Source organism: Elgaria multicarinata, chromosome 1, assembly GCF_023053635.1.
Source record: "Elgaria multicarinata webbii isolate HBS135686 ecotype San Diego chromosome 1, rElgMul1.1.pri, whole genome shotgun sequence".
Lineage (NCBI taxonomy): Eukaryota > Metazoa > Chordata > Lepidosauria > Squamata > Anguidae > Elgaria > Elgaria multicarinata.
The window spans coordinates 39,050,401-39,066,552 of NC_086171.1; the positions used below are offsets into that span (position 1 = coordinate 39,050,401).

Here is a 16,152-nt window from a genome sequence, read left to right on the forward strand (position 1 = left end):
CTGTGCAGTTCAATTCAGATCAGTTCAGATCAGCACACTGAGGCATACACAGAGAGCAGTGATCATAGAGCAGTGATCAGTAAGCAGTGATCAGTTCCATTTTACACAAGTGAGAAACTATATACACATCTACACAATTCTTATCTACATTACATATAGCTGTGATGAGGCTAACTTAGAATCTTGGCAAGGTTCCCAGAACAGCCTCTATCTCAAGGTAATTGCCCACAGATAGACTTTCTCTGTTTAACCCTGAGATAGCCATACACACACAATTTTAATGACTAAGCAAGTATTTCTTTTCATATACTTAACACTTTTGGCTCTTCATCCCCCACTCCACTCTAAATGCTGAGCCTGCAGACAGGGAGCAGTTTATTTTATTCTTGTAGAGTACCTTGTGTATGTTAAGGTGCTCTGACAATGGTGATAATGTTAACTCCTCCATGATATCACTCCCTTGGTTCAGGGTTTCCCACTTTCCTCCAGTTAGTAGCTCTTGCTCCTTGTTATGATATGATAAGCTTACATACTCAAAGAGGCTAATCTTGCTATGTAGCTGGGACGCTTTGATTACATTGGCCTGGTTCAAACATGCTAAACCATGCTGCTTAACCACAAAATGGTTAACAGAATGCTAACCATTTTGTGGTTAAGCAGCATGGTTTAGCGTGTTGTCTGAACCAGGCCACTAACTGAAATACTTTGCCCTCCACTTGTCTGTCTCTTCAAAGCATCCCATGCTTGAAAGCCAATGAAAAATTCTCAGAATACCTTTGTTGTGGGTTGGTGGTGGTAGCGGAGGAGAATAATGCCCAATCGTTTCCATTATATAACCCAAAACTCCATTGAATCGGTGCCTGGCTGTGACAATGGACTGGATGAGGGCTAATAAACTGAGACTCAATCCAGACAAGACTGAGATGTTGTTAGTAGGTGATTCCACTGACAGGATGGGGGGTGTTCTACCAGTTCTGGATGGGATTGCACTCACCCTGAAGGAGCCTCTTCGTAGCTTGGGGATTCTTTTAGACCCATCATTGTCACTGGAGGCTCAGGTGACCTCAGTGGCACGGAGTGCCTTCTACAAACTCCGGTTGGTGGCCCAGCTACGTCCCTATCTAGACAGGGATAACCTGGCTTCAGTTGTCCATGCTCTGGTAACCTCCAAGTTAGATTACTGCAATGCGCTCTACGTAGGGCTGCCTTTGAAGACGGTTCGGAAGCTGCAGCTCGTGCAAAATGCAGCGGCCAGATTGATTTCGGGAACCAGAAGGTCCGACCATATAACACCTGCTCTGGTCCGCTTGCACTGGCTGCCTGTATGTTTCCGAGCCCAATTCAAGGTGCTGGTTTTGACCTATAAAGCCTTACACGGCTTGGGACCACAATACCTGACGGAACGCCTCTCCCAACGTGAATATACCCGGTCACTACGTTCAACATCTAAGGTCCTCCTCTGGGTGCCTACTCCGAGAGAGGCTCGGAGTGTGGCAACGAGGGATAGGGCCTTTTCGGTGGTGGCACCCAGACTGTGGAATGATCTCCCTGATGAGGCTCGCCTGGCATCAACGCTGCTATCTTTCCGGCGCCAGGTTAAGACTTTCCTCTTTACCCATGCATATGGCGGCACATCCTAATTACCCACATGTTTAGTTTTTAATCGGTTTTTAATGCTTTATGTGTGTATGTTCTGTGTTTTAGCGTTTTAAATTTTGTATACTTGTTTTTTTACCTCAATTTTAGAATTTCTGTAAACCGCCCAGAGAGCCCTGGCTATGGGAGCGCTATATAAATGCAATAAATAAATAAATAAATAAATAAATAAATAAAAATAAATAAATTTAAGTTGGGCAGGATCTAGACTACTGCTTAAAAAGGGTTTACAACAGTAGGGGCCCAGGACACACTCCATATTCAGTTTTCAACCTGTTTTCAAAGTGTCATATCCTGCTCGGTGTATATCTGGCCCTGATATCCCTATATTAAAACAACCAAAAGAAACTACTTTTCTTTGTAGTTGTAAAATCCAGGAGGGGAAGGAGTTCCTGGATGTTTTCACACAATAAATGCTCAACAATTTCTGGCATGTTCTGAAAAATGTCTTGTACCATTACATGGAGAGCCATATGTTCTACCAAAAGCCATTTGCTGCAGAAAAGGAAACCTTAGTCATTCATAGCTGTATATACTAGGGTAGAAAAACACTCTGAGGTATTTTGGGAGGGTACGATAATGGACCTGGCTTTTAGAACTGCTGTTTCCATATTTATTAATGTACTTATTTTTCAATCGAATTTATATCCTGCCCCTCATCACATATGATTTTGGGGTGGGTCACAGCAACCAAACAAAAACAGACACAATTTATTATCAGACAATGAATTGTACAAATGCCTGCTGAAAAAGAAAATCCTTCACTTGGTGCTGATGTAGGAGCCAATTGCAGCTCATTAGGAGAGAATTCTGCAACTGAGGTGCTACTGTTGGGAAGCCCCTGCGATAAGGTAGCGATTTTGAAAAAAAGCCTCTGTCAGTGATGGCATCTGCAGCTGACCTACAGTAAATGCCAAGGCAGACCCATGTGGTCTGTGTAAGTTATATCTCATCCCTTGTTCATTCAGTATTTGATCTATTTTAACCAAAACGTAAAGCAGCTTTCTCCAGCCTGGTTCCCTTCAGATGTGCCCTGTAACTCACATCATTCCCAGGCTGGGGAGGGCACCAGGCTGAGGAAGGCTGATGTAAACAGCCTCCTTCTGAAAAGTATTGAAGGATCCCCCTCCCCCTGCCCTGTATTGGTAATCTTATTGAGATGTTTATAACAGTTACAGAAATGAAAGAGAAAGGTTATAAGTTATAACCTTAAGTAGAACAAAAGCTGTTCCTGTTGAAAAACTAGTATATTGTGTAGTACAAAGCTATCGGGAACAAAATTTATTGAGTTTCATGAGGACTGGTGGTATGGAAATTCTGATTAGCCAGTGATGGTTGGCTCATGTGTTGAAGTTATTGCTGACTTGTGGCAAATATGTATGAGCATTTATGTGTGAACTGGGCCCATTGTGTTGCAGAGAGCTGATGTTTGGGAGGACATCAGAGGAGGGAGATAGCATCTTCCTCCATATTCTCTCTCTCTCTCTCTCTCTCTCATCTACCTACCTATCTACCATCTAAAGGTTCCATCCTTTCCTGAGGGCTCAAGGCATGTTGAGCAATTTTAAAATCTTTCTTTCTCTCATTATCAGTACCATAGATTGGATTCATGTGTTATATGTATGGATGTTACTGCAACTTTCCTTTTGACATTATTTACAGTGTTTTAAGGTTACTTTAGATAACATGTACAATCATATACATCAATATTTTGCAAAGTGCAAAGTAATGGCAATGTCATTCTTGTGTATGGCCCCATTTCTCCCCTCTCCTCTTACCTTCTTCCTGTTCTCTTCCCTCCCTCTGCCTCAAACAAACCACTAAATATATAACAGTAGGGGCTGAATGAATCCGCTCTGGGAGTAAGAGAAAGGAACAAATTAAACATAACGAACAAGACAAAACTAAAATAGGGAGGAAATGGTATACATAGATTAATGGCATCTCTCCTCAGTCAGTATACAGCTCGAGGTAATTGCCGCACTCTCCTGTAAATTTATCTTTATTCTCCCTTTTCTATCCATACCGCTCACTCATGGGCTGCCTGAACTTCCTGCGTGAGGAGTTGACCATGAGTGTGAGCTGTTACTTGTGCAAATAAATCACAAGGCATCACTTATAAAATGAGCTCAGAGCTTTCTGCATGATAAGCTGAAGCTCATCACTTGATAGCATCACTCAACAAGCTGTTATCATGAATCATGAATCATTCTTTCTTATCATGTTGGCTCGGCTCATCGCCTGACCAAGGGAAGCCAGTCATGCTGCCACATCAGGAAGAAAAGCTGTGATCTGTTGTGGTTTTCCTGTACGGAAATACCATAAAGTAGTTTTGCCTCCCTGAACGGGGTAGTTGGTAGACTTCAGAAACAACCCTGAACAACTGGAAAGAGTTAGCGTAACATCCTAATTAACAGAAGGAACTAAGGGCTTTTCTACCCAAGGCTAGTAATCCACTGCATCTAATTTTGGTTTCCTTTCCTGCTACAGAACCTCTAGCTGATACTTATAGCAGAATAGCACAAATACACAAAAGGAAAAGACATTTTTTTCTACATCAGAAATAATACCCCATTTTCCCTTCTCTAGAAAAAACTCATAGAAAGTGCTGTTTACAAACAAAAGAAAAACTGGAGGGTCATGATGTCATCTAAGGAAAGGAAGGAAAGGAACCTCTCGTGCAAAGCACTTGAGTCATTGCTGACTCATAGAGGGACGTCTGCTTTCGCTGACGTTTTCTTGGCAGGCCTTATAGCGGGGTGGTTTGCCGTTGCCTTCCCCGGCCGTTATTACCTTTCCCCCAGCTAAGTGGGTACTCATTTTACCGACCTCAGGAGGATGGAAGGCTGAGTCGACCCGAGCCGGCTGCTTGAAACCAGCTTCCGCTGGGATCGAACTCAGGCCGTGGGGAGAGTTTCAGCTGCAGAAACTGCTGCTTTACCGCTCTGCGCCACACGAGGCTCGATGTCATCTAAAGAACCCGTGAAAATGAGTAGGGAATGATGAGCGCACAATAAATGCCTCATGTAGAAAAGCTCTTAAGACCTCTCTGATCCAGATGTTAGCCAGTAAGTCAGCTGTGACATTAGCTATATGGTCTTAGTCAGGCCACTATCAGGTTCTTCCAAATGAGGCTTTTATTGTGCCATCTCTCTGCCTCATTCACAGAATTTCATTTGGGGGTTGGGGGTCCCAGGCAATGTTGTATCAAAGAAGGGGTTTAACTAGGAGTGCTAAGATTGGGAGCTTGGTTCAGTTCTGGTACTCAAAACAAATTCCTGAGCTCAGAATGATTCAATTCCATGTCTTTTGAATGAGGCTCTGTTTGGTTGATGTAGTAAAAAAAAAACCCAAAGTAGTAAAACACAAACCCACCCTTGATTTCAAGTAACCTGGAACATGGGTGCTTCCAGACAGAGGGCTCCTAGTACTACCAGTGAGAAAGCATGGTGTGGACATTCCATCTTTTTCTCAACAGATTTTCAGCAATAAGAAAAATGATGAGAGAAGCTGTAGAAAAATACTGGAGGGCTACAAGTTGGAGAAATCATCTGGAGCCCCTGTAAAATTCTATGAGTGAGGCAGAGAGATGAAGCGATAAAAGCCTTGTCTGGAAACATCCTATATCTAATTTAACTTCCTGTACGGATTATATAATATACGCATGAGTGAATACAGCATTGGTTTCATAGTTTGAAATTTGTTATTCTCTGATTTGTGATCTGATATTTGTTCAAAATATCTACAATGCTTAAGACTGAAACTTGATTTGACATCCAAACTGTACTCCTGAGAGCTCATATATAGAGAAAGCTTTTTGTAGAATAGGTTATGCAGAACTCTTCATAAAACATGGAATCCTAGACTGATGTTGGATTTTATTCACAGGATAGTCCCTAGAGAAGTTTCATGCCACACCTTTTCTATCTATGAAATAACAGAAACACTGCAAAACGCCACTGCATGGATGTAAAGTATTACATTGGAGACAGGTCTTAGCAAAATAACAAATTTCAGAGTGCATCGGGTAACAATGCACTCACCCACATAAATGTCTTGACCTGGTGATTTAGCAGAGCATTCATTTTCCCTTGAAGTATAGCAAAACTCTTTTAAGTCCAGAGTATCCAGACTCAGATAGTTTGTTGTATATGGGCTCAAGCAAAAGCATATGGAAATATTGCTTAAATCCATAAGCTGTTTTGACTTGTTCGCTTAATGAAAAACACACATCTGATTAATATACATATTTCATCATATCCATGTTGACACTTTGCATGAGAAATTTATACTTTATTGATTCTGAGGATGGGAGGAGGCAATACGTGGGACAATATCTCCCTGCATGAGCTACAAAATGGCAGGAGCGGGCATAATGTGTGCAGTTGTCACTCCTTGAAAGGTGGTGTCGGTTAGTCAATAACAAGCCCTAAACTGTAGAGGGAAAATAATGGAAGAAAGACAGACAGACTAATATAGCACGCCAGACACTGTTGGCTGTACTTGGGGCAGATGCTTGGCCTTGTCTGGTTTGTGGAAGTATCATTCGGGCATATTATTTGTAGTGCAATCATTTGACGCTGACAAAGATACTCTCCTTTGCACAGGCAAGGTTTATTGACATTCATTTCCAGGTGGTTTTGGTGCACCTTGCCACAAGTTGCATAGTGTGTAGCTCTTTCCAGTGAGGCCTCACCTGACAATTCCTTCCAAAAAATATCCTAAAAGCTGCCGCTTTTGATCTCACTCTGGAATTTTTTCTCATGGTACCACGGAAGAATTCACTGGACACAGCCTCCCACCCCCGCCGCCCCACTCTTTTATGACGCATGAAGAAATATGTGGGCGCAACTGACATTTCAGCAGGTTTAGCCATGGCCTTGCAGCTCATGATAAATTTCTATAGTGACTCCATATGTGGTGTTGGAAAAGTTCTTTGCGGCTCTGCTTCCTTTTTTTTTAAATACAAGAGGGAGATAGCGTGTGGGCATGTGTTCTTGAAACCACAGCTCTACTTGCTAGTGTATTAAGAGCTATACCTTTACTAGCAATGACTTGCCTTCTGTAAACTTCCTGTGCACTTAAAGGGCTCTTGAGCTCCTAACACAGGGAGTTTGCTACTTCTAAAGTCTCTTGTAACAAAAGGTGCTGTGGATCAGCCAAATACAAGAGAAACTGGAAGTAAATAGGAAAAGACAATTCATTTGTACACTAAAGCAGCTTCTCTTATGAGGGCAATACAAGAATTCACTGACTTTATCTTCTTTTCTTTTATGCTGTTTTAATATACAGGCAGGAGTGTGTGGCCACAGAAGAGAGTCCACAAGTGTTTTTCTGCTGCTGCGAGGGAAACTACTGCAATGAGAAATTCACTCACTTACCCGAAGTTACTGGCCCAGAAGGTGAGGCTTTTGTTTGTCAAGAATAAAACATCTTTGTATCGAAAGTTTACTTGGGTAGGTTTTTGCTAACCTTGAGGCAAGAGAACATGGAACCTAATTAGAGCGGTGACATTTTAGGTTAGGAAGTTGATAGTTCTGTAACTTGGGTTTCTACAGAATGTACTTTAGTTGTTTTTCAGTCTTCTGGGTGAAATGAGTTGTGTAGTAGCTTCCTAGGCCATAAGCAAAGGAAATAAATTCCTTGCTCTCCTGGAGTTCTTAGGGTGGATCTGTGCTGACAGAATGTTTGTGGGAGGAGAATAACACAGTCTGATTTATACAGATTGAGCTAAATATCTCAGCTGATGGGAAAATGCCAGTGGGCGTGGTGAGGTGATGGGAGTGTGATCACAGAGAAACGAGTTACCAGGCCTTTCAGGGATGTAAGGGGGCAAGGGATCTAAAAACTAAGGTCCAGTTCACCAATACCTTCTTTGCTGCTGGTGCGGTAAGTAATTCTCCTTGGCTTCTTGCCTTGATGTTATCAATGTTTAAAAGCATAGGACCTTTCTTTAAAGTTAAGTAATGTCTCATTGTCTACTACAGCCATGGGGTTCCCTATTCAGCTCAGCTGTTTCTTCCCCAGGCCCTGCCTCCACTCCTGGCAGGAAAAGCTCTTATCTCCCATCATCAGCTGATAGGAGATAAGAGCTTTCCCCTGTTGAGCACTGGAAAAGTCTCCCTTTCTCAGTGCTTAGCAGGGAAAAGTTCTTCCCTTTGATCAGTTTCTGATTGGCGCTAATAGCTTTTCTCTCTTGACCGCTGCAGAAGGCCCTGCCCTCTCTGCCTTTGGCCACAGCCACTTTGCTTTTGGCCAGATGGAATGTAGCCCCTGAGATCTTTACCAGATTGGAATTCAGCCCTTGGATTTAAAATGGTTCCCAAACCCGGTCTGGTAGAATTCTTTTAAGGGTACCAACAAGAATGTAAACAGGAGTAATCCAGTGGACATAATCAGGGGTAGAATTCTAACTCAGGAAGATTATTCCATTAGTGTTAAGCAAAGTCTTTGCCTTCTCTTGCTCTGGGTGCTGTGGCCCACAAGGTGAACAGACGACCAATTGAGGAATTTGACCCAACACAGTGGGGAGTTCAGATGATCACAACGAGGGAAGCAACCATCGTGGTTGCTCCCCCCATCCTCTTGTGTGCCGCACATGTGAACGCCAATTGCATTATTCCCCGTGCTGCAGTGCAGGTTGGCATGTTATCCGAACCCGGCATGCAGCGCGGTGGCGGCGGCCATAGCCACCCTACAATCTCTACTGTACATCATAGGTTGTAGAGTGCGTACAACCCTGGTTCCCTGTTCCGCTGCACGCCAGGTTTGGAGAACATGCCAACCCACGCAGCAGTGCAGGTAGTAATGCAAATGAAGGTCATGCGGAGTGTGGGGAGCAGCCACAATGGTTTCTTTCTTCCCTGCAATTGTATGAACCTGGTCCGTATGTCAAATTGTGGCTCCACATGGGTTCACTGTTCAGCACCCAGGGCAAGAGTCAAGCCAAACAAATCTGAGGTGTCCTAAAGCCTGTTGTAGTCTGTTTAATGGGTGTATGTGTGTGCGTGCTTGCACGTGTGCAGGTATAATCTTTTGTTTAAAATGATCATTTTAAAATTAAATATTTCATTAAAATTCTGTTGTTTTTTTGTTAACCTAACACAAGTAAACAGCTAAATACTGAGACGAGATAATGATAACGAGGTAGGCTGGGCCCACCTTGTAAAATAATCAGGTAAGCTGGGGAACCCAGGACCCAACGGAATATTCTGTGAATAAAACTAATGAAGCTTCACAGCTTCAAAAAAGCAGATCTACCGTATTTCTTTGATTCTAAGTCGCCATCGATTGTAAGACGCACACTAATTTCAGTACCACCAACAGAAAAAAAGCTTTGATTCTAAGAAATAATAAACGCACCCGCGATTCTAAGACACACCCCGCTTTTAGAGATGTTTATATGGGGAAAAAAGTGCGTCTTAGAATCGAAGAAATACGGTAATGCCTTTTTGGTCTTCAGCAAGGTATGTGGGAAGTCCCTGCAGACTCTGGGTGCTGGAAAAAGAAATGCAGAGGCTGGATCTAGCCTGGGAAAGTGCCAAACTCCAGATCAAGCTTGTCCAAATAATCAGAAAAGACAAACAAGAACTCAAAACTAGAATCATGTTGAAGTCCAAATCCAGGTAGAGCAGTCCAAAGTGAGCAAGCCAGAGAAACAAAGGGACACAAACATTGAGTAACTGATTGCCAGCTTCCTAGGAACCCCTTTGGCTTCCTTGCATAGCGTTGCTGGGAGGCTGGCACCAAATCAGCAGGACTAGAAGTGAGGTCTATGGAGATGTTGGATGAGTGGATTGGAAAACTTTTAAAAGATAGCAGATAGTGGATAGAGGAAAAGTTTTCACGAAGGAAGGAATTTGAAGAGTGAGTCCTGACAAGGATCTTGGTACTCCCAGTTAAGGGTGGGTGGAAGGTAGATCTTCAGATGTTTTGGACTACAACTCTCAGAAGCCCCTGCTAGCATGGCCAGGAATGCTAGGGGTTCAAGTCCCAAACATCAGGAGATCTACTTTCTACCCACTAAGTCATCAGTCTTCAACAAGTGGGCCAGACACCATGGCTGGTCTCAGTCAAACTCATGGTGAATTACACCAGCAGCACTACTACTATACAAAAATATGATTAAAAAAATTTAGGAGCTAAGTCCCAAAATACGTGCTTGGGCTGAAAAGTTTGAAGATAATTACTTGTACTTATTCATAAGTAAGGTATAGTGAATAGGAGTGGAGATAGAGCATTTTATATGTTTAGGGTTACAGCCGGTAACCTAGGGATTGGCAGCATATTTATTTACTTAATGATTTGATTGTATAGTTTGCCTTTGCCTTTACGGTCCCAGGGCAGGGTACATATCAATAAAACAATATAAAATTACTTAAGATCACCATTAAAGGCTCCATTCAAATTATAATACAAATTCTTCATCCACTTCCAAATCCCTGGGTAAATAGGTATGTCTTAATCAGCTGATGAAATGTATACAGTGAAAATGCCAGGTGCACCTCAGCAGAGAGAGAATTCTATGATCTTGGAGCCACTACAGAAAAGGCCCTTTCATGGGCCTCCCCATGCTGATCTTAACATCTGAGCTGGTATATTAGAGAGGAAATGCTCTTTAAGATGTTTCACATTCCATTCCCTATAGCCTGTGAGCTGCCATAAAAGTCCTGGGAATTTGAGGTTTCATTTTCAAATTAAATTCTAGTCCTCATGGTTTTGGTAGTACGTGCAGATTACTGAGTGATCTGGAAGGAGAAACGGATCTGCTATCCTTTCAAAAACGTTTCCTCCGCCCATCTGATGACCTTGAAACAGTTGGGATTTCCAATTCTCAAGCGTAAACATCAAAAAACAAATGCTTGTTTGCCACCTGTGATTTGTCGCCGAGTGCACAAATACATGCACAATTAATTACGTATATCTGTCGTATGATATACTTCCAGGATGCAGTCATTAAGGGTTCAGTCCTATGCATATTCAGACAGAAACATGGCTCAGGCATGCTGGCAATTGTAGGACTTTTTTTTTGGTCCAAACATGCATAGGATTCTGCCCCAAATGGCTAAACAAGCTGACCATCCTTGAGCCCAGGACAAGCTTCACTCAGAAGCTCTTGGCTTCTGCTTACCAGATTTTGGGGAGAGATGATAACTACCTCATTCTCCATCGTGCCTTGATGACAGAATGTTGGAGTAAATAGCCCATTCATCTGAAGCAGCCAGACAGTTCTTATGCTCTTCTAAATCCTTAGCGTTGCTCTCCTCTTGTCTTCTCAGTGGTCTACGAGCCGCCGCCACCAACTGCCTCGCTGCTCAACATTCTGGTTTATTCCCTGCTTCCAATTATTGCCCTCTCCATTGCCATCCTCCTGGCCTTCTGGATGTACCGTCATCGCAAACCACCGTACGGACATGTCGACATCAGCGAGGTATGCATGGTATATCTGGGAAACACATGGTGGATTCAGATAGCACAACGCTTGCAGCTTCGGCAAACCAGCTCTAGGCAGGGCTATGTTGCCTGGAGTGGTCCAGTGAACTCCCATGGGTACCAGGCTTTTGGCAGGCCTCAGACGGCAGCTCTCTCAAAGTGGTTGCAAAGCCATCACATATTAGGAGGACTCCCAGCCGTCGTGTTCTACCCCCTACACCAGCATTCCCCAACCTGCCGCCATCTGAATGTATTGGACAACAACTCCCAGCATCTGGGGGATGCTGGGAGTTGTTTGTCCAACACATCTGGATGGCACCGAGTTGGGGAAGGCTACCCTATGCCATGCCTGGGGCGTAATACAATGCTCCCAATTCCTGTCCTGGGAGGAGAGAAAGTAGAAAAAATGTGAACTGCCCAGAGAGCTTCGGCTATTGGGCGGTATAAAAATGTAATAAATAAATACCGTAAATAAATGTGCATGTAGGAGGGTTGCTTCATATTGAGTCAAACTACAGCTCCATCTCACTTGGTACTGTGCACTCTGGCAGGCAGCAGTCTCAGGCAGAAATATGAATGTCCCTGGTGCCAGATATCCTTAAACTGGAGAGCCTGAGCGTTGGCCCTTGGCCCGTGTGCGTGCAAAGCACCTGCTTTTCCAGTAACTTAGAGACTCTCTGCTTTCAGTACCACATTAGTGAAAGAGGAGAGAGGGGTGGCTTGGCTGCCATCTATTGCATGGTAAGCATAACTTAGGGAAGGCACTGAAAGTAGGATCTGCCACCTCTTGCACCCTGTCCTTTCATTTTGAAAACCATTGATCTATTAAGCACAGATTTATATGAATTAACAGGCGAATGCTGGTTAACACGCAGAATCTATTAGTCTTAACTGCTTTTCTTTAAACCATGGTTTATATGGAACTCCAAGCAGTCTCCCCTTCAGAAACTGACCAGGCTGGAATCTTCTTAGCTTTTGTAGTATATGAAAATCATGAATCCTCAGATCTTTCTTGGGGCTGAGTGAAATTTTGAGCATTTAGCTGTGCGGAGAGATGGCTGCCTGTTGCCTCCACCTACATAGTGAAGAGATGTTGACCATTTATTTCAAGGAGTGTTAAAATCCACTCCGTTCTGTGGGCAGATGCATCTGACATGTTGATGGTTACTGGCTTAGCCTGGCTGCTGAAGTAGCAGCATGAAATGGCAGAGTCTGGAGGTGGTTAAATGGATTGTGCCATTTCAGAGTGCAGGTGGGGGAATCACATTTTTAACCCCCCCCCCTTACACTTCTGCAAAAGAAAAAGAATCACAGCAGGCTTTGGCTTGAGCTGGAGCCATGCTTTACTAATTTGTTTTAATTGCATGTCGTTCTTTTTACATGGGAGTACATTCAAAATGGCATCCTTTACCTGCTGTCAGGTGTAGACCAAAAGTTAGATGGCTTTAAAAAATTAGACAGATTCACTGAGGGGAGGTCTACCAACATCTGTTAGCCATTACAGTTAAGTGGAACCCCTACTAACAGAGGCAGTATAACTCAGAGTACTAGATTCTGGGTGGGTGGGTGGGGGATACAGAGGAAGATTAACTTCCCGGAGGCATTTGATTGTTCGACAGCATGTGGGATTTTTCTATCCCACTCCTACAAATTCTTAGTGTTGCTATACCCTTTTCATTGGTATATGAACATCAGCCACATAGAACAATATTTTATTCTGTTGTTCTTAAATGGCACTCTGCATTCCCCACAAATATCGTGAAAAAATGAAAAAGAAAAAAATAGGTTGAGATAAGGCCAAGGAAATGTCAAAGCCCCCCCACCCCACAAAACACACACACACAACTTGAACAATGCTGTTCGAAACTTCTGTGATTGCTGGGAAAAGGTCATTTAAGTTTGCTGAATTCCCACTTGAAACCTTGTTTTTAGAGAAGTGCATTAGCCTGATTTTACTTTTCAAAGTAATGCTTTTAGTTGGAATAATATGTGGTAAAAGGCCAAGATAATTGAAGTCCAGGAAAATTTCATTGTTCTTGTCTCTAAATACTGAAACAGACTTCGGGAGAAATAATAGCCATAACATCGTTTTTTTAAAGCTAGCATTGGAATCGTATGGATGCATACAATGCATCCATACAATTGGATTAAGGCTAATCACCTGAATTGAGGACAATGTATTATTTCTCTTTTCAAACACAGGTTGAATAGCATACCATATTAATATATGTCAAGGCCAAACTTTGCAACAACAACACCCTTCAATTGGGGAGACATGGGGGCACTTCATGCATCATTTTTTAAAAAAGTGGAATAGCTAAAAATGTAAACCCTGCATGCAACAAACAAGTACTTGCAAGTATAATAAGGGTACAGATCCCCTATGAGCATACACGTGGTCACAAACCTGGGCTCACTTCTCCATAATGTGTGAAACAACCTTTGATGTCAAGAAGTAAATTTACCGGATGGCTTCAAGTAAACCAGCAATGACCCACTTCATCCAGGAGTGTGGGCGGTCAGCGAATGTCATTCCAAAGCAGGGTGTGTGTGTGCCTGCAGACCCTTGTTGCAAGGAATGATATCATCATGACCCAACAAGGAGCTTTGTGAGCTGAAGAGTCTGGTCTTATAGGCTGAAGGATTCGAAAGGTGCCTCTCCCAGCATCCTTCCCTAGTTTAGCCCTGGGAGTGTCACCTGCCAGTTTAGCAGCAGTGCATGAGATGCTCATACACCACAGCCAACCTGGGTTAGGGACACTACAGCCGACACACAGCCCTGTTGGCCATCTCTGAAATACAAATATTTTCAACTCCAGCTTGTTCATATCATCGTCCACATCTCATTCCTAGGATCCAGGTCTGCCACCCCCTTCTCCATTGGTTGGACTAAAGCCGTTGCAGTTGCTGGAGATCAAGGCCAGGGGGCGGTTTGGCTGTGTCTGGAAAGCTCAGCTAGTGAACGACTATGTAGCAGTGAAAATCTTCCCCATACAGGTGAGTGTGGGACTGACTGTGTGTCCTGTCCTGAAATAAGGGCTTCCTAGCTGTAGTTTGGAGCATGGAGTTCTAAGGTTCATATTCTAGGCTTCTGGCAAGCAAATGATCTTTAACAGGAGACACTTTTTAAAAAAATTATACAAGCAACATATGTGATGCCTGTTGATTCATTCCAGCACAAACCAAGACAGTCAAAGGAGTCAGTGGATGTAATGCTAATCCACTGTTTAGTGTTACATGAATGAGTCTTGCTATTTACTGTGTTATCTGTACAGCACCATGTACATTGATGGTGCTATATAAATAAATAATAATAATAATAATAATAATAGCTGCATTATATCTCAGGCCCATGTGATCCACCCGCCCTCCTCTGGTGCAACTGCAAGGAGCTGGTTGGAAGCACCTGCTTCCTGTTTTAAACTAACTTGGAATTAGGGGAAACTCTGCTTAGTTGAAACAATAGTTTCTTGAAACAAGCCAGGATCAAAATGTGGTTTATGATCCCAGCTTGACAACAAACCATTGTTTAAGTTAACCAATGTTCTGCCAAGTTTGGCTATAACTATAAGTTCTGATTAGCGTAAAACAGGAAGCAGATTATTTAACTCATGATTTGCTATCACTGGGTCAGCATAAATCAGAGCCAAGCAAATATTTAGTGGCTATGAGGCCCATAGCTTTCCCAGTCCTTTTGGAGATGGAGGAGGAAGAGGCAGCCGCAGTGAGGTGGGGACTTGACGCCACTCTATTTTAATGAAACTTTAGGATTTTGAAAAACATTCTAAAATCAATTTAGACTGAATGAGTTCTACCATTTTAAACTTTCAAATTTCAGAATGCTGCTCAAAATCCCTAGGCAAACAGGAATGCTTTAATTTGGCACCAAAAAGAATACAGACTTGGTGCCAATCATATCTTCCTTGGGAGGAGAGGAGGCCCTGTCTTTCTGTAGATGCATAGTGCACTTCTCCCAATGATGGTACATGGAGAAGGGCGTTCTCTAAAGATCTCAATGCATGGGCAGAATGGTACGGGAGGAGGTGTTCATTCAGTTAATTGGTCCCTGGCCATTGAGCGTTTTAAAGGTGATCACCAGAACTTTGAACTGGGCACATTTTTAAACTTATTTTTTTAATTTATTTATTTTTAAACTTTGGGCTGGGTGTAAAATCAAACAAACCATTAGTCCCAAATAGCAGTTGTCAAAAAGCCAGTGTTTCCTTGGTTGCTTCACTCTAATGTTACTTCTTGGCTTATTCTAAATCCACTTATTTCTAAAATGTCTACAAACCTGTATTCTGATAAAGCAGAAAATGGAATGCCGCGATGCGCCTTGTTTGTACTGTGGTAAGCCATTGGTGGGAAATAATTAATGCTGCATCATTAATAGTGCGAGTGATGTGGGATTGAAGGAGTTCATGATTTCTTTGCCCATCACTGACTGAAGGACAAAACCAGATAAATTATGGAAGGAGTGGGAGGAAGGAAAAATAATTCAAGGATATACATCCAGATTTTATGTCCTGGATTATTGAGTAGAGAAGCATATATGCTTCTGAAGATGACTGTGAGTATTATATTTGGTTTTATACTAGTTTAGTCACCATGGTTCTTTCCCAAAGAATGCTGGGCTATGGAGTTTGATGAAGATGCTGAAAATTCTCTATTAAAAGCTCCCAAGACTCCCTCCCCACTGACTCCATGAACACTACAGAACGACAAATACCAACATCCCCTCTGAGAGTGGAAATGGTAGCTGAAGTAGTTTTAAGTCTGCAGAATAGCTATACCCTGAGAAATCTTTAGACACTGTGCCTTATTGTTTAATCCTCCACAATTTGTTTGCCATCGTGGATTTAAAGGAGATTTCCATGTCATCTGTTCAGGCCAGCTCTGACTAACTAGTGGGATATTTTACCCTAATCCAGATTAGAAAGCTGTAACTGTTAAGATTATACACAAAAGGTTTAAATCTGGTTAACGTCTGTACAGTCCTTGTTCTTTTTTGTGCTTCCATTTAAAACATTTAGCAAAGATTTAGAGTGCAATCCTATAATATGC

General features: G+C 42.6%; 1 protein-coding gene across 2 annotated transcripts in view; it reads left to right on the forward strand.

Annotated features, from left to right (window-relative positions):
* Positions 1-16,152, forward strand: part of ACVR2B (activin A receptor type 2B) — a 149,765-nt gene that overhangs the window by 111,880 nt on the left and 21,733 nt on the right. The window contains exons 3-5 of one of the 2 annotated variants that reach the window (XM_063126064.1): positions 6,949-7,058; positions 10,935-11,095; positions 13,942-14,085. In XM_063126064.1, coding sequence (XP_062982134.1) covers positions 6,949-7,058; positions 10,935-11,095; positions 13,942-14,085 — 415 coding nt within the window. The remainder of the gene's footprint in view (positions 1-6,948; positions 7,059-10,934; positions 11,096-13,941; positions 14,086-16,152) is intronic. The other variant, XM_063126072.1, reaches the window with a different exon arrangement.